Source organism: Geotrypetes seraphini, chromosome 7 (genome assembly GCF_902459505.1).
Source record: "Geotrypetes seraphini chromosome 7, aGeoSer1.1, whole genome shotgun sequence".
NCBI lineage: Eukaryota > Metazoa > Chordata > Amphibia > Gymnophiona > Dermophiidae > Geotrypetes > Geotrypetes seraphini.
Genome location: NC_047090.1, coordinates 160834901 through 160854500, shown reverse-complemented (window position 1 = coordinate 160854500; position 19600 = coordinate 160834901). Strand labels below are relative to the sequence as shown.

Sequence of the window (19600 nt, the reverse complement as noted above, 5' to 3'; positions counted from 1 at the left end):
TGAGTCTCATCCCTTCGTAATTCGCTTTTCGGAAGTTCAGTGCCGTGGCCATCGTTCTGGATCGATGTTTTGCCCCTGTATCTAGGTTGAAGTGGATCATATTGTTATCGTTGCTTCCCAGTGTCTCTTCTACTTCTACACTTTGCGCCAGTCCTCGTAGTCCATTTAGAATTAAGTCCAGAATTGCATTTCCTTTCGTATTTTTCTTGACAAGTTGTTCCAGGAAGCAATTGCCTACAGCATCCAGAAACTTGGTCTCCCTACCGCAGCCGGAGGTGCCTAGGTTCCAATCTATCCCTGCATAATTGAAGTCGCCCATGATAACTGCGTTGCCTTCCTTGCAGTTGCATTTAATCTCATCCGTCATTTCTCTATCAGTTTCTTCGGACTGCCCTGGGGGTCGGTAGTAGATGCCGATCTTCGTTTCCTTTCCATTTGTTCCCGGAATCTTGGCCCATAGAGACTCTACCTTATTTTTCATTTCTGGCGTGTTCTCTCCGGCAGACTCAATTCCCACTTTGATGTATAGGGCAATACCTCCACCTTTTTGTCCTACTCTGTCTCTGCGGTATAGCTTGTATCCCGGTAGCACAGTGTCCCAGATGTTTTCTTCAGTCCATCATGTTTCCGTGATGCCGATGATTTCGAGGTTATTTTTTTGCCATACCTTCCAATTCACCCATCTTATTCTTTAGGCGTTCATATACATACATTTGAATTTGCGGCCTGTTACTTTCTTGCATTTCCTTCCCTGTTGTGTCCCTTTAGATCCGTCAGGATTTCTGCCTTGTCTATGATCCGGTGAGTCTTCCCCGCAATCTTTCTGCACGGTATCCTCTGGATATACCATTTCCTGAACCATCAGCTCTTGGTCGACTGTCGGCTTTCCCCTTCTTCCTAGTTTAAAAACTTCTCAATTTCTCGCTTGATGTTGCTTGCAAGTAGCCTCGTTCCGTCTCCACTGAGGTGGAGTCCATTCTTCCTGTATAGCTTACTCTTCCCCAAGAATGTCGTCCAGTTGCGCACAAAGTGGAATCCTTCTTCCTCACAACAGCGCCTCATCCACACGTTGACTGTTTGCAGCTCCATCTGCCTCTTCTCATTGGCCCTGGGTACCGACAGGATCTCTGAGAACACTACCCTTGGTGTTCTGGTCTTCACCTTCCTTCCTAGCATCTGGAACTGGTTCTTCAGTACTTTCATGCTGTAGTTCCTGTTGTTTGTCCCCACATGGATCACCACCGCCGTAAATCTTCCTCTTCCACGCTGTCGTCGATCCTGTCGATGTGGTTCACTATATGTTCTATCTTGGCTCCCGGTAGGTAGGTCACCAGCCGATCCTGTCTTCCTCCCGCTATGTGGCTGTTGACTTGTCTGATGATGGAGTCCCGCACGATGACTGCTGTCCTTTCTATCTTCTCTCTTTCTCCAGCTGCAGGTCCTTGTCCCCAGTGTATGTCCATCTCTCCAGCCATGTCCTCTTTGCACTTCCATCTTCCCTCATCCTGGTGTAGGCTTGCACCAGACTCGTCTTCCTGTGGGTTCCCTCTGCTGTTTCCAGGTTTCACTGCTGTGTCACCCATTTCTTCCTTGCGGTTGTCTTCCAGGTGGTCCTCAGTCACTGTAGGTGTATTTTGGCAGTTCCACTGATGCTGGTGATTTTCAACGGCCTCCCTGTATGCCTCCTTGATGAACTTCTATAACTCCCGGACTTCTTCCTCAATGATTTCCTCTGTCTTGAAGTTTTCTGCCTCTCTGCCCTCCTCCTCCACTGCTCGAAGTGCTTCTAGTTCCAGTATTCTGCCTTCCAAGAGTCTGACTTGTTTCTTCAGGCCCTCCAGTTCCTCGCATCGAGTGCATACATAAGACCGCCTCCCAGAGGGGAGGTAGTCATACATATGGCAAACAGTGCAGAAAACTAGGTAGCTCAACATCCTGCTTCTGTCTGCTGCTTCCATTGCTGTCCACTTGCCTGTTTGCTGTCTGAAGTGGCTTCTCCCTGTTTCCTTATGTAGCATCTTTGGTGTTACTGTGAAGTCCCTCACCTGTTTTTAAACCTGCTACCCTTGCTTGTTGCTTGTGTCCCCTCTGTGTGTCTGCTGTGGTTGCCCTCTGCTCTTCTTGCTTGCTTGTGTCCTCCTAGTGTCTGCTGTGGTTGCCCTCTGCTCTTTTTGCTTGCTTGCTGCTTGTGTCTCCCTGGTGTCTGCTGTGGTTGCCCTTGCTTGCTTGTTGCTTGTGTCCCCTCAGTGTCTGCTGTGGTTGCCCTCTGCTCTTCTTTGCAGTGACTCGTCCCTTCTTAAGGCCCTTCACAAAGGTGGTCTCGCTAAGGCAAGCGTCTTTAATGCTCGCTTTTGCGTGCCAAACGGCTGAGGGCCGCTGGCCCCTCCCCTTTTAAGGGGGAGCTCCAGTGGATAACATCAGGAGGTGGGCAGAGCTATCTCTTGCCCCTTGCTCTCTCTCCTTCCTCCTGCCTTCTCCTTCCTGCTCTTTACTCCTCTCCTTTGCACCCTCTCCTGCTCTCCCTTCTGTGCTTGCACGTCTGTTAGCAAATTTCCATATACATTGCCCCTCTCGTTCTATAATCTTGTTCACACATTTTTATGCTCGCAAACCCTGTACAAGTTATAGAATAGTATCAGCAAAGTGCATAAGTTAATTGATAAATTAAAGATGCTAATTGGCTATAGTTAGTTCTATATGGCACTAAGTTGCAATTACATAATGCACTTGGGGATAGATTCACTAACCCTCCAAACCGTGTGCGATCCGTTTCCATTTGCATGCAGGCCGACAAATTCACTAAAGGCCTGCATGCAAATGGGGACGATGGTTAACACGCCCCCCCTACCTACGGCCAGGATCACTAGAGAGCTATCCCCGCTCATGCACGCACACCCTGTCAGTAGTGACAGGAGAAGCAGCCTCCTGTCACTGCTGTCAGGGCTCAGCCCCGATCTCTCCTGCCTGCCCTGCTCTGCCCCCCATCTCTCTTGCGTGCTCACCGGACTCTCCTCTCTGCCGCTGTTACCCGCAATGCAAACCCATGGTTTTAAAGCAGACTTGTACTGTGGGGAATGGCGGCAGAGAGCAGGAGAATCTGGCGAGCAGGCAAGAGAGACCTGGGCAGAGCAGGGCAGGCAGGAGAGCCTACACTAGCCCCACCCATTGGCCCGACACCCCCCCCAGGCCTCGATCTCCTGCCTGCACTGCTCTGCCCCAATATCTCTTGCCGATCTCGGCACCAAAAAGTTGGGAGCAGGAGGGGTGCTCAGTCCCTCCTGCTCCTAGGCCTCCCACCTCTGGTCGGCCCAGGTGGTCAGGCCCGGCCCCCCACCCTGGTACCTTTAAAATAGTTGGGAGTAGGAGGGGTGCCTGGTCCCTCCTGCTCCTTGGGACAAGGCTCCCTCCATCTTCGGGAGCAGAAGAGGGGTCCTGGACCCTCCTGCTCCTAGGCCAATCTTCCTGCTCCCGAAGATGGAGGAAGCCTTGTCTCAAGGAGCAGGAGGGACCGAGCACCCCTCCTGCTCCCAACTATTTTAAAGGTAAGTGGGGTGGGTGAGCTGGGCCCGACCGCCTGGACCGACCAGGGGTGGGAGGCCTAGTAGCAGGAGGGACTGAGCACCCCTCCTGCTCCCAACTTTTTGGTTCTGGGGGTGGGAGGGCCGTGCCGGGAGGGCCATGCTGGTAGGGGAGTGAGGGCCATGCCGGTCTTGGGGAGGGGAGGGCGAGGGCCGTGCTGGTTGGGGGTGGGCGGCAGCCATGCTGCAGCAACATCGGCAATGTGGTTTTTTTTTGGGGGGGGTTAGTGCTTATGGCAGGAGGGAGTTGGCATTCCTCCTGCTTGAGGGGTGCATTTTCTTTGGGAAGGGGCACGTTTGTGTGTGTGGCGGTACATTTTTTTGACAGGCCTGCCTGTCTTTTATTAAATTTTTTTTTAATAGGGCAGATATTTTGCCACAAAATATCTGTGCCATGGAAAAAAAATGAATAAAAAAGACAGGCCTGTTAAAAAACCTGCAGATCTGATGGTAACTCAGTCGGGTTTGCTAATAGTAATACCCAATCACAATAGCCAAGCAATTGTTAGTGAATCAATCGCTTGGCTATTTTACATGGGATTTTGATAATTTGCATGGGAGGATCGCTACAGACTTTAGTGAATAGGGTTGGAGGGAAATTTGGTCGCAAAGGGCTCGCAAACCGATCGGTACACGATCGGTTTGCTTAGTGAATATGGGCATTAGTTGTAATTCTATAACCTTGGTGTTTAAATTCTTTAGTGTGTAACGGCTAGGGTTTTGTGGACAGGGGTGGGGGTATGCATTAAGGTTATAAGATACTGTCAGTTACATGTGAATATTTACATCAGCCTTTGGTGTGATAAGTGGGCATGCCTAAAGTTAAGTATATAAATTCAGATGTAAACAAGCATTCTACAGTATAACAATTATAGAACTTAAGCATAGTGAATGATGCTCATTTACTGTACTTCCCGCAAATCCTCTGAGCGATACTAAATTACCTCTTTAAATGGACAGTGTGATGATCGTATTCTATTTGGAATGTGATTTCAGGTGCGCTGCAGAACCCACAGTGTACCTGGTTGTTATTTGTAAGCTTTGGGTTGGTTTTGCATCAATAAAATATGAGTTAAAAATAAATAAATGGACAAAATGACAGTCTCTACCTCTAAGAATCCCAAAAGTAATGTGTCTCTATAACATCCTTATGCTGCAATTGTGTCTCTAAGCATCCTTGCTCTGTATTAATCTGTTCTCAATAAACTTTTCTGTAAGTCGCCTTGATCCTTTGTAGGCATAGTGTGACTCATAAATCCCAGATTAGATGCCTAATTTTAGGCAACCTGTTCAGAATTACTCTATGCATGTCTAACAGTGCGTCTTAGCAGGGATCACCATTTACATGAGCCCCCTTCATTAAGCATGAGCCCATCACTTCCCTGATGCACTTGAGCTCTGCCAACTCCAAAACGAAACTCAGGTGTCCTGCATCAAGGGGGCTAAGGTCAGTCGACAGAGCCATCCTCTTAACCATGGTCTTTAACATTTCATTCATGTTTTTTTGTTTGGTTTTGATCCATCATTTTAAATTATGGCCATTTACAGATATCCTCGGTGAAGGGAGTCAGGTTTTCTAGTCATGTTGCTCTGGCAGAAGAAAGTTTTACAAGAAATGGATTGGGCAGGGGGGGTGGTGGTAAGTATGGAGGCAATTTAAGGTTTTAAATTAAATGGTTTATGTAACCTGATGTACTGCTCTTAGCAAGAGCACAGCAGAGTGGTTTACAATCTAAAATTGTTTGTGATTTTTTTTTTTTTTTTCTAAGGTGGAAAAAGGTCACCCAGCTAAGGCTTTTTTCCCAGACGTATACAAAGAATTTGAAGAGCTTCATAGCCTTGTAAAAAGTATGGCTCAAGAGTATTTTAACAGTCCTGCATTACTGAGTTCTCAACAGGCATTGGAAATAAAAAATCTAAAGGTGAGCCATTTGGTGCTTGGTTAGTGTTTCCTTTTTGTAGAGGAAATAAACAATGTTTCCATAACCTAACAAGCAAAATCTTAACTATTCTTCTAAGTGCTGTTTTTCTTCTTTAGTGTGGTTGAGGGTGATGGAGAGGTTTTAGAAAAATATGTCAGTTCTCTGTAACATTTAAAATTGAAAACTAACATCACTAAACAGGCACAAATAGCATTTCTCCAAGAAACTCATTTGGATGCCTCAGAACACCAAAAATTATGTAGATGATGGGTAGGGGATTTTGTTGATAGCCCTTTTCGAAACAAGAAAGGGCCGGAGTAATTGTCATATTTAGAAAAGGGATGATTGTGGAAAAAACAGATGCAGGGGGCAGATATATTATATTATTGCACTTTATTTGGTTTTATATCCCATCCTCCCAGGAGAGCTCAGAATGGGTTACAATCACACTAAGTAGACAGGAGCTGGTCTTGGTAAACATTTACGGTCATAATACCTATGACAAGTCCTTCTTTAAAGATATCATAAAATATGTATAGCCTTTATCCAACATATCTGTAGAGGTGGGCAGGGATTTTAATATGGTTTTTGAAGACCAGAGTAATGTGTGCTTGCCTGTTCCTTTTTCTGGGGAGCTCTAAGGGTCGAAACACTTCGGTTATGTCTAACGTCATGCTGTCACCAAAGGGTGATGATTATCTGGGTCTGATGCCATTCATTACTCTTGACAACACACCTCTTTTGAGATCTCTAGAGGTAGGGAGGGAAATTAATTTGAACATGTAATAGGAGAGTTATCCATACATGCAAATGAAACTTTATACTGTAATGACAGAAATAACGACAGGATTCAAGTTAATGCAATTCATTGTTTAGTTTATTGTATTAATGAGATTCCAGAATATATTAGTTTGGAATATTGTTGCTACAAAGTTTAGGAGGGCATTAAGGACATTCTACAGTAAAACCTTGGATTGCAAGTAACTTGGTTTGCAAGTGTTTTGCAAGACAAGCAAACCATTTTATTAAATTTTAACTTGATATATAAGCAATGTCTTGTACTACAAGTACATACAGTATACACACATCACAACTAAGTCGATGATTTTCTCTCTGACACTGCAAGAGTGTAGTGACTGTTCTAAATGACTGAGGTCTTGCAATACAAGTACATATAATATTTCGTATTAAAGTTTTTGGGTTATGGAACAAATTGCCTGAGTTTCCATTATTTCCTATGGGGAAATTCGCTTTGATATAAGTGCTTTGGATTACAAGCATGCTTCTGGAACGAATTATGCTTGTAAACCAAAGTTTTACTGTATTATGTTATAAAAATGAATGACCAATTATATTAACTGCATATATTGTGTACTGCAAATCTGTGGTTACCAGTAAAAATTGTCAAACCTTAAAATTTTAAAGCTAACTTGATCCCAGATTTTTAAGCACCCTTATTAAAATATCTAAATAAAAATTTGTTTCTGCAGCACCATCTTTACCGTATTTTCACACATATAATGCGCGCGTTATACACGATTTTACAAACCGTGCATAACCTTGCGCGTTGTACCAATTTTTTTTTACATAGTCCCCCCCCCCGGACGTCCGAATTCACCCCCCCTGCAGGACCGCTCGCACGCACTCCCATCGCACCCCCACCCCAAAGGACCGCTCGCACGCACTCCCATCGCACCCCCCCCCCAAAGGACCGCTCGCACGCACTCCCACCCGCACCCCCACCCTGAAGGACCGCTCGCATCCCCACAGCCTCCCGACCCCCCCCCCATCATGTAGACGCTCCTACCGGTGTCCTGCTGCTTCCTCTTGGCGGTCCCGGCCCTTTGTGAGCCCTGCGCCTGCGCTGCTTCCTCTTCCGGCGGTCCCGCCCTTTCTCTGACGTCAGATGCATGCTCAAAGCCGGCAGAGACAAGGAAGAAGATCTTCAAGCGGCTCCAGCTCTTGTGGGCTGCGTGCTAGTGCCAAAGGGGGGGGTGAGTTAAAGTTAGTCGGGCGGGGGGTTCCTGTTCTCGCGGAGGGGGGGCCCTTTGCGAGCGGGGGGAGCGATGCCGGATATCGGGGGGTGCTCGTAAATCGAGTCAACACTTGGTTTGCGAGACACGTTTTGCGAGAATGTTTTGCTCGTCTTGCAAAACACTCGCAAACCGGGTTACTCGCAAACCGAGGTTTGACTGTATTTGAGTCTTATTCCCTTCTCACCTTGCTGTTTTATTATGAACTAGTCTTTAAGCCCGTTACATTAACGGGTGCTAGAGACTCCTCTTCCTGTATAAAGTGTTGTTTTTTTTTGGTTTTTTTTTTCATTTTAGGCTTCCTCCCCCCTCCCTTTTCCCTTCCCGTCCAACCTTTCGCTTTTTCAACCCCCCTTGCATTTCCCTTTGCACGGTCTCCCTTGTGATCATGCTTCATCCGCTCCTTCTCCTGTGCAGGCCACCGGAGCAGAGAGGATGGGGTGGAGGGGGCTGCCGGCCGGGGCTGGAGGAGAGGAGCTAGGCGGCTGGAGGAGTAGCAGCAGCCACTGCCGATCGCAGCCTCCGTCCTGCCTTTGCCTACCTGGATTTGCTTGTTTTTTTGTTTTTTTACATTGCATCGGGAAGGGTCTGAAGCTCCGCTAGCGAGACAGACCGAGCCCCGACCGCACCCTGCAGCTGCCCGGTTCAGCCGATCCCAGGCTTCGGTGATTATTGCGACTCCCCCCTCTCGGCCCCCTCCCCGGTACCTGAGCAGCAGCGCTCCGGGATCTTTCTCTCGCTCTGCTTACTGCCTCTGGAGACGGTTACCGGGGAGACTGAAGCACCAGTAGCAGGAGCCCGGGCACCGGGAAATAGGGGGCGTTGCCCTGAGTTACTCCGCCCTCTGACCCGCCCTCTCTCCCTCAGCAGGCCGCTTTGAAGAGCAGCGGCAGCGGGAGGGAGGAGTCCCTGGAACACGTGCCTTCAGCTAGCGCAGGCGCCGTGATGTGTGACACAGAAGCACACCTCACGCCACCAGGAATCACGATCTTTGAAAAGCGCATGCGCGCTTAGCCTTTTATTATTATTGATTTAAATTTGTTAGCCAGACCTGTTTTCTCTCTCTCTCAATCCCTCCCTCCATCAAAATCTTGTCCTCTAGCTAATTAGATAAATTGCAGTGTAATGTAACCATTTTCCCATGATGCTGCTTGGGCCTCTTATCTTGTAAATCGCCTTAAACCTGTTCTTGATAAATCCTGACTAGACAATTTCAAGTAGATCCAGACATAGCAGATTTGCTGGATGTATTTAATGTATTTACTTTAAGAGCCTGGAAAATTCTTATATATCACTTACACTGTTGATTTACTATTTATATGCCTAGTTTTAGGCTTTGAAAATGTCCCTTTAAAGTTTTATAGTAATAAGATCTGTTAGAACATTTCCTATTATATATTGAGGCATTCACTGGAGGTGGGATGTGTTTGGTTTTTACAAGTATTTAATATGTGATGTTTTTTGTTGTTTTTTTTTTAGGTTGCAGAGACATTAGGGATCACAGAAAAATTTATCAGGAAACAAAAGCTTCATGAAGATTTTTCACCAAATTATTTAATCGATAATCAGCTATTTTCAGAGACAGAACAAAAATGCACAAAAGAGGTAATGTGTTCAGTAATAACTAATAAATTTGAGGACTGAAGCGTCATTTACTGGTGAAAAATGTGTTGTAGAATGATTGTCAGAGGCTTGCTTAATGTATTAACTTTGCAAAATGACCATACATAGTGTTCCAGAGCTATAGATTGCATTTCTTTTCTTCTGTTACTTTTCTCTATGGATAGTGTAGCATTCAAATCACCAGGCAATTTTTCTTCCTCCTTCCCTTCTTTGGAAGAGTAGTTATTAAAACAAACAGACAGCAGCTTATCTAAATAATTTTGCTTGATTTTCTTATTAGTGAGCAGCCAATATTTTTTTCAGTTTGATAGTAGATTGTATAAAACTTATCTTAAATTATTCTCAAAGTTAAAAGCAGAGATTAGTGATTCCAGAAAAATATTAAATTCTTTCTTATTGTTAGAGTATAAATGAAGAATTGATACCACCCATGAAAAGAATCCGACGAGAGGATATTGCAGAAAACATAAGCCTTATATATTCTGATGATAGTGGAATGGAGGGAGAGAGATTGTCCTCAGGCACGCTACCTACCAAAGAAAGTAAGTTGATAATCTTTATGCTCTTTGATTTACCTGACACCATGCTTTGTTAAAGCTACAGCATTTACTATAAAATCTTTAAATAATTAAGGTGGCAACCCCCCCCCCAAAAAAAAAATAGTGATCTCCCATTTAAAATCTATTTCATGTCTACAGAGTAAATATTTAACAAACTGGAGATGTGTATTACTTGAAGTGCAAAACAAGTATGTTTTGAGAGCATCTCTTGTACTGTGCTGATTGCCTGTTTTTGCTTCAGGTGTTAGTGTATTAGGTCTGCATAATGCTGCAGTGATTGATCCTCAACAGAGCCAAAGTTGGTTCCTTAGCTGCTCTATCTGGAGCTGCCAGCATTTTATTTGGGCAGCTGTAATGTTTCCTTTTTTCCTTTTATATTAAATCTTTTTGTTATTGAAAAAGTCAAATATTCAGTCAAACAGTACAATGTCTTTTTTTCTGCATAATGTACTTAACCCCCCCAAAAAAACTACTCCTAACTTACCCCCTTCCCAACCCTATCCCCACACCCCAAAGAACATTATGATTCAAGACAGTTATTATTGAACCATAAAGTAAAATATGAGAACATTAGTAGGCTATGATAATTCAATATTCTTGTACAATCCCACTCTATTTCTGGACTAGTAGGTTATTTTCCTAAGGTTGTCAGACAGCTTGTAGGGAGTCTCGTTATACAGAGACTTGAGTCCCTCCCCTCTTACTTCAGGACTGCTCTACAGTTTCTTTCCTACAAGCCAGACTGTAGGAGCTTGTATTTTCTGCTTTTATTTATTTTTCTTTAAACCCAGTATTTTTTGTTTGCGAATTCCACCCTTGTGCTACAGAGATTGTGCGCTCCCGAGGGAGGCGGTGGAGAAGAAAACGGTGACAGAGTTCAAACGAGCATGGGATGAACACAGAAGATCTCTAATTAGAAAATAATGGGTATACATTGAAGGAACTAAGGCCAGTATTGGGGAGGCTTGTACGGCCTGTGTCCTGTCTATAGACATTTGGTTGAGGACGGGCTAGAGAGGGTTTCGATTGTTAAGATGGGCTGGAGTGAGCTTTGATGGAGACTCCAGTAGATGGAACCTAAGCACACTACTGGGCAGGGTTCTGGGTTTCTGGCCCAGTAACATCTAAGAAAAAGGACCATTTAAACTAAATTAATTTATGGAGCATGTATGGTTGGGCAGACTGGATGGGCCACATGGGTCTTTATCTGACGTCATGTACTATGTTACTATGATTTCCTGTGAGGACAGCTCTGGATGCGGTAGATTGCAAACTTTGTGTAAAGTCTGTTTCCATGGGGTTGGCAGCCTGTTGATGCCCTCTCTGGTCAGCCTGCATTTCGGTTTGGGGCTCAGGGACTGTTCCCATGGGAGCTTGTTCACCCCAGGTTCTTTTGCTAGTGGGTTTGAGCGTTGGCTGCATGGCTCCGTGGAAGTATTTCTGGGATTGGGACTAACTGCGTTCCTCTGCCAGGTCACGTGCTTGTTGTGTGGAGGCCCCTGGCTGTTGGTGTTTTGGGGAGAGGGGGGGAGGTGATGTGTAGTCAGAAGATCCACAGTCCATTTGGCATACTTGTAGAGGCAGAGGATCTTCCATTGAGCTGTTTCAGCTTCCATTGCAACAATACACAGCACCTCATGGCACAATGAGTATGGGGTTGACAGTCTGAATTGGTGATTTTTTTTTTTTTTTTGGGGGGGGTCTCCAAAAGGGATTTTTAGAAGGTTTGGGAGTGTGCCTTGATCCCCCCACCCCTAAAATACAAAAAATTGCTGAGTTTTAGGGGTCCCTGTGCTTTTCCCGGGCTTTTTTATTCTAAAAATAGCACCTGCAGTGGCCATCTGGGATTTCCCGATTTTGATTTAAAATTATTTTTATCTTCTACAAGCTTGGTTTTCACAAGAAAACCACTCAAATGGACTCCCCAAGGCTGGATTCTGTGAATTCATGCCTTATTTGTGGTGGATGGCTATCCGAAAGGCGACCGTGTTCCATATTTACTGCGGCGCAAGATGGGGGTGAGATTTTGGCAGCCCAAGTACCTTCAACCTCTGAAGGAGGTCTTGCTTCTGATTCTAGCTGGGGGAACCTGCAAAAGTCAACTGTGGGCCCCGAGGGCAGCGCATTTTCCGTTCCCGCCAAATGCAGCCATGATTCGTCAGCCAAACCTCATAAGTCCTCCAAGTGTGCTAAGAAGGGTCTGTAGGAGGCGGCTCCTGCCACGGATGACAGGTTTTCCCACAAATTTATTGATATGATGAATCTGCTTATTTAGCAAAGAAATTGATACCGGTTGCCCCTCTGCAGGCCTCCTTGCCTGCTGGGGGACCCCTCCTTCCCAGGATGTGGGGATTGTGCCTGGCTCTCCTGTGGTGGCTAAAGCTAGTCCAATCCATTCTTTTGGTTTATATACTGGATCATCTTCCAGACAACAGAGGTTCGACTCAGTTTACACAATAAGAGGTTCTAATATAATTACTTACGTAACAATTTTTTGAAAGAGAAAAGTCTTCAGATATTTTCTGAAGACATAAAGAGAAAAAGTAGATCTAATCTCAACTGGTGATCCAAACAGAAGTAAAGATGTATAAAAGGAGCGAGAGATATAACCTAATGCCTTTATTCCTTTAATTGAAGGGAAAGAAAGTATATACAGTTGAGAGGCCCTTGGTCTTATAATTTGTAAAGAATTAAGAGAAATAGGATCCAAAGACAAAAATATTCCATTCAAAATTTTGAACATTATGGTAACACACTTGAACTGAATTCTAAGATGAACTGGCAACCAATTTAGAGCCCTCAACAAAGGGGCACATGATTGTACTTTTTCCTATAAATCAACTTGGCTGCTGTATTTTGGATCAACTGCAACCTCTTCAAGCTGCCCCTAGTTAGGAAAGCATAAAGAGAGTTGAAATAATCCAGTTGTGCCAGTACAATAGACTGGGCCAAAAATAGCAAAATACTGTTGATGAAACAAATTACGGACTTTCCTTAACATTCGAAAACTTGGAAAACATTTTCTTGAAAGATTATTAACCTGACTTTGAAACGAAAGTGAAGAATTCAACATGAAACCCAGTATCCTTGATGAGAATTCAGTAGTCAACAAGTCACCATTCTTCAAAATCACCGATGGAGGTTGCTGTGGTTGACGAGGATGCCCTGACTAGAGAATGACCTAGGAACAAATTTCTCCCCATTGGAACTCATTTTTCTATCCCATCCTGGCGCGTTCTTTTTCTGTCCCTGTCCCATTCCTGAATGCTCTGTCCTCATCTGCACAAGCCTCAAATACTATAAAATCCTAAGTGCTTGAGGCTTGTGCGGTTAAGGCAGAGTTTACAAGAATGGGACAACGACAAAAGTTGTGGGGATGGGACGAGGAAATTGCATCAGAGGAGAAGCTTCCGCCCACACACGCGACTGCAGGCAGGCTCGGCCGGCTTCACCAAGTTACTTTACTAACACGCCGCGAAGGTAAGGGGAAGGGAGGGAGATTCTTGGGCTGCGCGAGGGGTGCTGAAGGGTGGGGAGGTGGGGAGGGTGGTGGTGGGGAGAAGACGCTGAAGGGAAAAAATGGGGAAGGCAGAGTGGGGAGAAGACGCTGAAAGGAAATGGGGAGTGGGTTTAGATAGAGTGGGGAGAAGACGCTGGAAGGGAAGAAGACAAAGATTCCAGACTATGGGGGCAGAGGAGGGAAGAAGATTGGTGCCAGACCAATTGGGGGGGGGGGTGAAGGGAGAGGCACAGTAATAGAGCAAATGGAAGACGCTGAGAGAAGACAGACAGTGGATGGAAGGAATTGAATGAGAAGATGAGGAAAGCAGAAAACAAACAACAAAGGTAGAAAAAAAAAATTATATTTTCCTTTTTTTTTTTTTTTGCCCACCCTCTTCGCACTACCCTCAAGCGCTGCACTGCAGCTTGAGTTCTCAAGCAAGGTCCTTGGCATCATTATCGATTCTTCTCTCTCCCTCAATGACCACCTCAACTCCTTGGCTAAATCATGCTTTTTCAGCCTCCACATGCTGAGGAAAGTAAGATCCTATTTTTGCCAACAACATTTCGCCGTCCTTGTCTAATCCATCATCCTCTTCAAACTAGACTACTGTAATGCCATCTACTTAAGCCTATAAAAAAAAGTCTTCAATGACTCCAGCTAATCCAAAATACTGCAGCCAAGTTGATCTTTGCAAACGCAAGTCTGACCATGTCTCCCCACTCCTAGCCAAACTTCACTGGCTACCAGTGATTTCCAGAATCCATTTCAAATGCTCCTGCCTGGCTTTTAAGATCATTCATGGCATCCTTCCTCCCTTAATCCTACTATCTTATAACTCCTCGAGTCCTGACTCTACCAGACCCGCCCAAAGGTATAAACTATCCTTCCTCTCTCTACACGGTATTCGCTATGCAGGCAAACTGGGAAAATTCCTTCTCTTCAGAATCACAGATCTTTGGAATGACCTTACTACCCCACTGTGGAACCTGGGCTCCCTCCAATTATTCCGCAAGCAACTGAAAACCTGGCTTTTCACTAAAATGTAATTCTATCCCCCCTTACTCTTCTCTTCTATATATAAGTTCATGTAAACCTTTTTTTTCCTTCTCTTCCTATATTTTAAATTCTTGTAAACCGTGCCGAGCTCCACATCCGTGGAGATGATACGGTATATAAACTTAAGGTTTAGTTTAGTTTAGGATAAAGTAGTATATTAGTTGTGTTGATAAAAATTTAGAAACAAAGCCCTGCCAGCTGAACATCTTTCTCTAGTTCAGCAGCCAGAACTTTGATTTATAAGGAAGGAATAAGCTAAATATTGCAGTTCTGAGGTTTATATGGATGCTGCGGGGACAGGGCGGTGACAGGGACAGTGGTCGTGGGGATGGGGACAAATTTTTTCCCCCATGTCATTCTCTAATTGCTAGTTCATCTGGATCTACTGTTATAGGGTCAAGTTCCCATGGAGAATCTGGAACACCTTTGGTCTTATGGCATGGCTCTTGAGCACTTACTCAAAGGTGGTTATCAACAATTCCTCCTGAGAGCTAAAAAGCCAGCGATGGTCACAGACTAAGGCATGGAAGAGGGTCCAGCACTGGTGTGCTGAAGACAATTTGGAGCCCTTAAGGGCCCTGATTTCAGTAGTCCTAGCATTTCTGCAAGTGGGACTCAGAACAGTCTAGCCCATCCAGATGTAGTCAGGTTCTTGAAGGGGGCCCCTCTGGTTGCACCCTACAAGACAACCTTTTCCGTTTTTTCTATTATATTTTTATCAATACTTTTAAAATGTTTTTCCTTTTATGTATCCTTTACTATACTTATTGAAGTGCTCCCTACTTCCCTTATGTATTGGTATGTCATGTCCGTCTGTGTTGGTTTTAGTTAATAATTAAGACCCTGTTTTAATTGTAAATTGCTTTGAATTAATGAAACTTGAAAACTTGAACCTTAACAGTGTTTTTACAGGAACTCAGGCTCTGTATGAGCCTTTGCAGGAGGCGTCGTGGCTGGAGCTTATGCTTAAGACAGTCTTTCTGGTGGCTATTGCCTTGGCAAAATGAGTTTGAGTTGCAGGCACTTTCGTGCAGAGAGCCATTCCTCAAGGTTACAGAAGCTGGGGTCTTTCTGCACAAAGTTCCTTCTTTTTTGTTGAAGATAGTTTTGGCTTTTCACATTAATCAAAAGGTCTGACTTCCCGTGTTCTAGTCCACAGGTTTGAAGAAACAAGACAAGTTGAAGTTGCTGGATGTGTGGAGAGTTCTCCAGTTATCTAGAAATAACTAATGACTTTTGGCTATCTGATCATTTTTTTAACCTAATTAGCTGTGGTAAACAGCTGCCAATATCTTTGAGAGCACATTCCATGAGAAATGTAGTTGCTTCATGGGCAGAGTCCCGGGCAATCCCACCTGAGGAGATTGTAGAGCAGCTACATGGCCCACACTTCATATCTTTACAAAGTTTTATAGAGTGGATGTAGCAATGCAAAACGATGACGCTTTTGTGTCCTCCTTGCTGTTGAGGAGAGGCTCATCTGTCCCGCCCTAGATTCAAAGGATTGTTTTGATATGTTCCACTTGTCAGGACTCATGCCCTTTGCACCAGAAAGGAAGATTAAGTTCTTACCTCGTTGATGATCTTTCTGGTAACGATCCTGATGTCCCGTCCTGTCGGTGTAATTATTCATAACATAAGAACATAAGAATTGCCGCTGCTGGGTCAGACCTGTCTGGTTTCTGCTTTCCTCATCTCTCCCCATTCAATTCCTTCCATCCACCATCTGCCTTCTCTCTGCCTCTTCCATAAGCTCTATTACTGTGCCTCTCCCTTCCATCTCTCCCTCCACTAGTCTGGCACCCATCTTCTTCCCTTCGCTCCCCCCCATAGTCTGGCATTTCTGTCTTCTTCCCTTCCATCTTTCCTTCCCTTCCACAAGTGGGTTTTAGCATCTCTCTCCTCCTTTCCTGCCCTCAGATCTGGTATCTGTCTCCTCAATCCAGCATGTGCCTTTTTTTCTTTATCCCCTCCTTCATTCCTGTTCCACTTTCTCCTACCCACTTTCCTTCGGTGTCTTCTCCCCACTCTCTCGTCTCGCTCACTGCAGACTGAGCATCTCCCTCCCTCCCTTCCCTGGCAATTTTTATTTTTTTCTCAACAAGCAGCCAGAGCCTTGAAGTTGTGTGTGGCTGCCGGAAACGTCTCTTCTGATGCTCTGTTTCCAGTTGCGTCGAAGGATACCTTTCCGGCTGCCGCATGCGACTTCAAGGCTCCGGCTGCTTGTTGAGAGAAAAATAAAAATTGGTAGCGAAGGTAAGGGGAGGGAGATGCCCGGACCGCGATTGGGAGGAAAGAGGGAGGGGGCTGCTGGACTGCGTGATCGGAGATTTTGCATGCGTTCCCTCAATTAACTGTGGGGACAAGGCCATTCATCACATCACGGGATGGTGAATGGCCTTATCCCCGTATCTGCGGCATCTAGGTTTTTTTTGTCCCCGTTTTGGTAGGCTACCAGCGGCTAACAGTCACCGTGTCATTCTCTAGTTAGAACCCTAAGGTTGTGGGTTCAATCCCCATGCTGCTCCTTGTGACCCTGTGCAAGTTACTTAACTCTCCATTGCCCTAGGTACTGTATTTCAGTGTTTCTCAATTTGGTCCTGGAGTATCCCCTTGCCAGTTAGGTTTTCAGAATATCCACATTGAATATACATGAAAGAAAATTTGCATATAATGGAGGCAATGTATGGAATTCAAGTATATGCATATTCATTATGGAAATCCTGAAAACCTGACTGACAAGGGGATAATACTCCAGGAGCAAGTTGAGAAATACTGTCGTAGTTAGATTGTGAGCCTGCTAGAATAGATAGGGAGAAATACTTAAATGTAAACTTCAAATAGGAACAGTATATAAGACATGTAAGCAAGTAAATTAATCAATCAACCAATCATAAAAACTGTAATTTATTCAGAAAACAGCTTTTTTTTATATATAGGTATTTGAACTCGCTTCTTCAATTAGACTTGTTCAGTTACAAAAGTTTTTAACTGAGTTTTTCCTAAAACATGTAGGTTTAAATCATCATCCTAATGATCCTGCTGCAGTATCATCTGGAGAAACTTGCATATTGAGCATGACCCCGGACATTGGGCTGGAATGCATTAATGATAAACTACCACAAGCATATCAAGAGTTTACTAAGCCACAAGGTAGAACTGATTCCTCCGAGTCAGACATCCTCCTCCATGAGCCAGCTGGAGAAATCATGGACTGTTCTCAAGTAGCTTCCGTAAGCATACAAAGTCAAGATAAAGTATCCAGTATATCCCACCATGAAGCACAATTTTTAACAGGAACAGATAATTCTTCAGAAAAATATGCTGAGCATTTTACAAACGAGAAGTTGGAAAGTAAAGTGAAAAAATGTGAATTTCCTAACCCTTTGTCCATAGAGGGAGAAGGTCAAAGCAGTGGTTTAATAAACGGGGAGACAGATCATATTACTACTAGCACTCAGGTACCCCAGCATGATGCAGATCTTCAGGATTCTCTTATTCATCATGACCATGCTGAACTTAATGACTCTGATATTGCTGACCAAATGCAAGAGCTTGAAAGAGTGTTTTCCACAGATGTGTCAACAGATCATCTGTGCAGGACTCAAGCTGGGTCACAGCTCCCTCTACATGATCCCTCACTATCTACTCAGGTGAGCCTTGAAACAGAAATGGATAACCTGACTGAATTAACTTATGGGATTGAGGACCAACCACATGGGCAGGATGAACTGGAAAGTACTGTTACGGTAGATGGAACTGTTGCATTTCAAATCACTGATGAAAACCATCAATTGTTGACTCAGGGACATGAACAAATCTTTATTCACACTTCAGATGGGCTCATTTTGACTCATCCCAGTACTTCTGTTTCTCAGACGGAAGGCATTCTCATAATGACAAACTCTGATGGGACAACGATGCATATTCGTTCACATGAAGGTGTTCCTTTAGAAACTGTGGAGGCACTCCTGACAATGGAGGCTGAGGGTCAAAGTGAAAGTATACCAGTTTCTCAAAGTGCTATACAGCAGTAAATACAGGAACATCTCGTATACAAATTGCTTTCTGGACAAGAATGGCTTTTTTGAGTAATGTATATTTTTCTAATGAAAATTTAAATAGACTTTTTAACTTATTTGTAAAAAGAAGTTCCTTTCTATGATTAATATATATCTACCTTTTTTTAAGTCTTATGCTAACATCAGCGTTCAACCAAAAATTTGCATAAACTATGACTTGGCAACATTGTAAGCACCTAAATAGGTGATTCTGTAATTCTGTTGCACTATTTCTAACAAAATCTATATTTGCTGCGCTGACTTTTTGACAGTGTGGGTTTGCTATATGTTGAAGACCCATTGTAAATGGATAAGTAAAGATCAAAGAAATGTAAAAATGTTACTGTAGTAGTTTATTGTAGTGTACAATCAAGAAAAGAGGGGGTAGATTTTCTGTTTGACCAATCAGCCACAAGAGCTGAGTATGTTTCATTACCTATGGAAAGCTAATTTATGCATATATGTTGAAAATACAACACAATTTCATGTCCTTTTCTGTGGGACACTGACATGGGTTTGGTGTTTTACTCTTAATTTTTCTGCCTTCTACATTTTTAGTATGTGAGATTCTCCAGATGAAGGGCTGTTAAGTGAGAAAAAGCAGAGTACTAAAAAGAGGTGACATTTTCTGGAATCATTTGTTAGGGTATTGCTATGGAAGTTCTGTAATACTAATTTGGCCCAATAAGAGATCCTGGCCTCTTACAACCTTTTTTTTTTTGTAACTTTGTTCCACTGTTCCAAAATCTCTGGGCCTTTAGCTTTATCACAGCATGCATTCATTTTAAGACACAAAAGCCTCTCAAAAACATTAAACCATGAAACAATAGTAGAAGAAGGATTTCAACAGCATAAAAGAAGGGTGTGTATAAAATGAAGCCGCATAAGCTTAGTTGCTGTATCAAAACTGCAGAGTAAATAAAGCATTTTCCTCTATAGCAGGGGTGTCCAACCTGTGGCCCAAGGGCTGCATGTGGCCCAATAAAGTATTTTGTGTGCCCCCAGGTGTTTACCATCTTACCGGCTCCCTCCTTTGTCTTGCTGCAGCATTTGCGCGGCCCCAGAAACATTTTTTCGGCCAATGCGGCCCAGGGAAGCCAAAAGGTTGGACACCCCTGCTCTATAGACTATCTCTTTAATCGTTTATCAATAAAAACATACCATTATACAAAAGTTTCATATATAGAAAACTCTCTAACCCAACAAGAATACAAAAGTTTCATATATAGAAAACTCTCTAACCCAACAAGAAACAATGAATA

General features: G+C 44.0%; 1 protein-coding gene across 3 annotated transcripts in view; it reads left to right on the top strand.

Annotated features, from left to right (window-relative positions):
- ZNF839 (zinc finger protein 839) overlaps window positions 1-18676 on the top strand; it is a 42160-nt gene extending 23484 nt beyond the window's left edge. For all 3 annotated transcript variants that reach the window (XM_033952691.1, XM_033952690.1, XM_033952692.1), the window contains 4 exons: window positions 5348-5500; window positions 9013-9138; window positions 9560-9698; window positions 17293-18676. In XM_033952691.1, coding sequence (XP_033808582.1) covers window positions 5348-5500; window positions 9013-9138; window positions 9560-9698; window positions 17293-18314 — 1440 coding nt within the window. In that variant the 3' untranslated portion in view covers window positions 18315-18676. The remainder of the gene's footprint in view (window positions 1-5347; window positions 5501-9012; window positions 9139-9559; window positions 9699-17292) is intronic.
- Window positions 18677-19600: the final 924 nt, after the last annotated feature.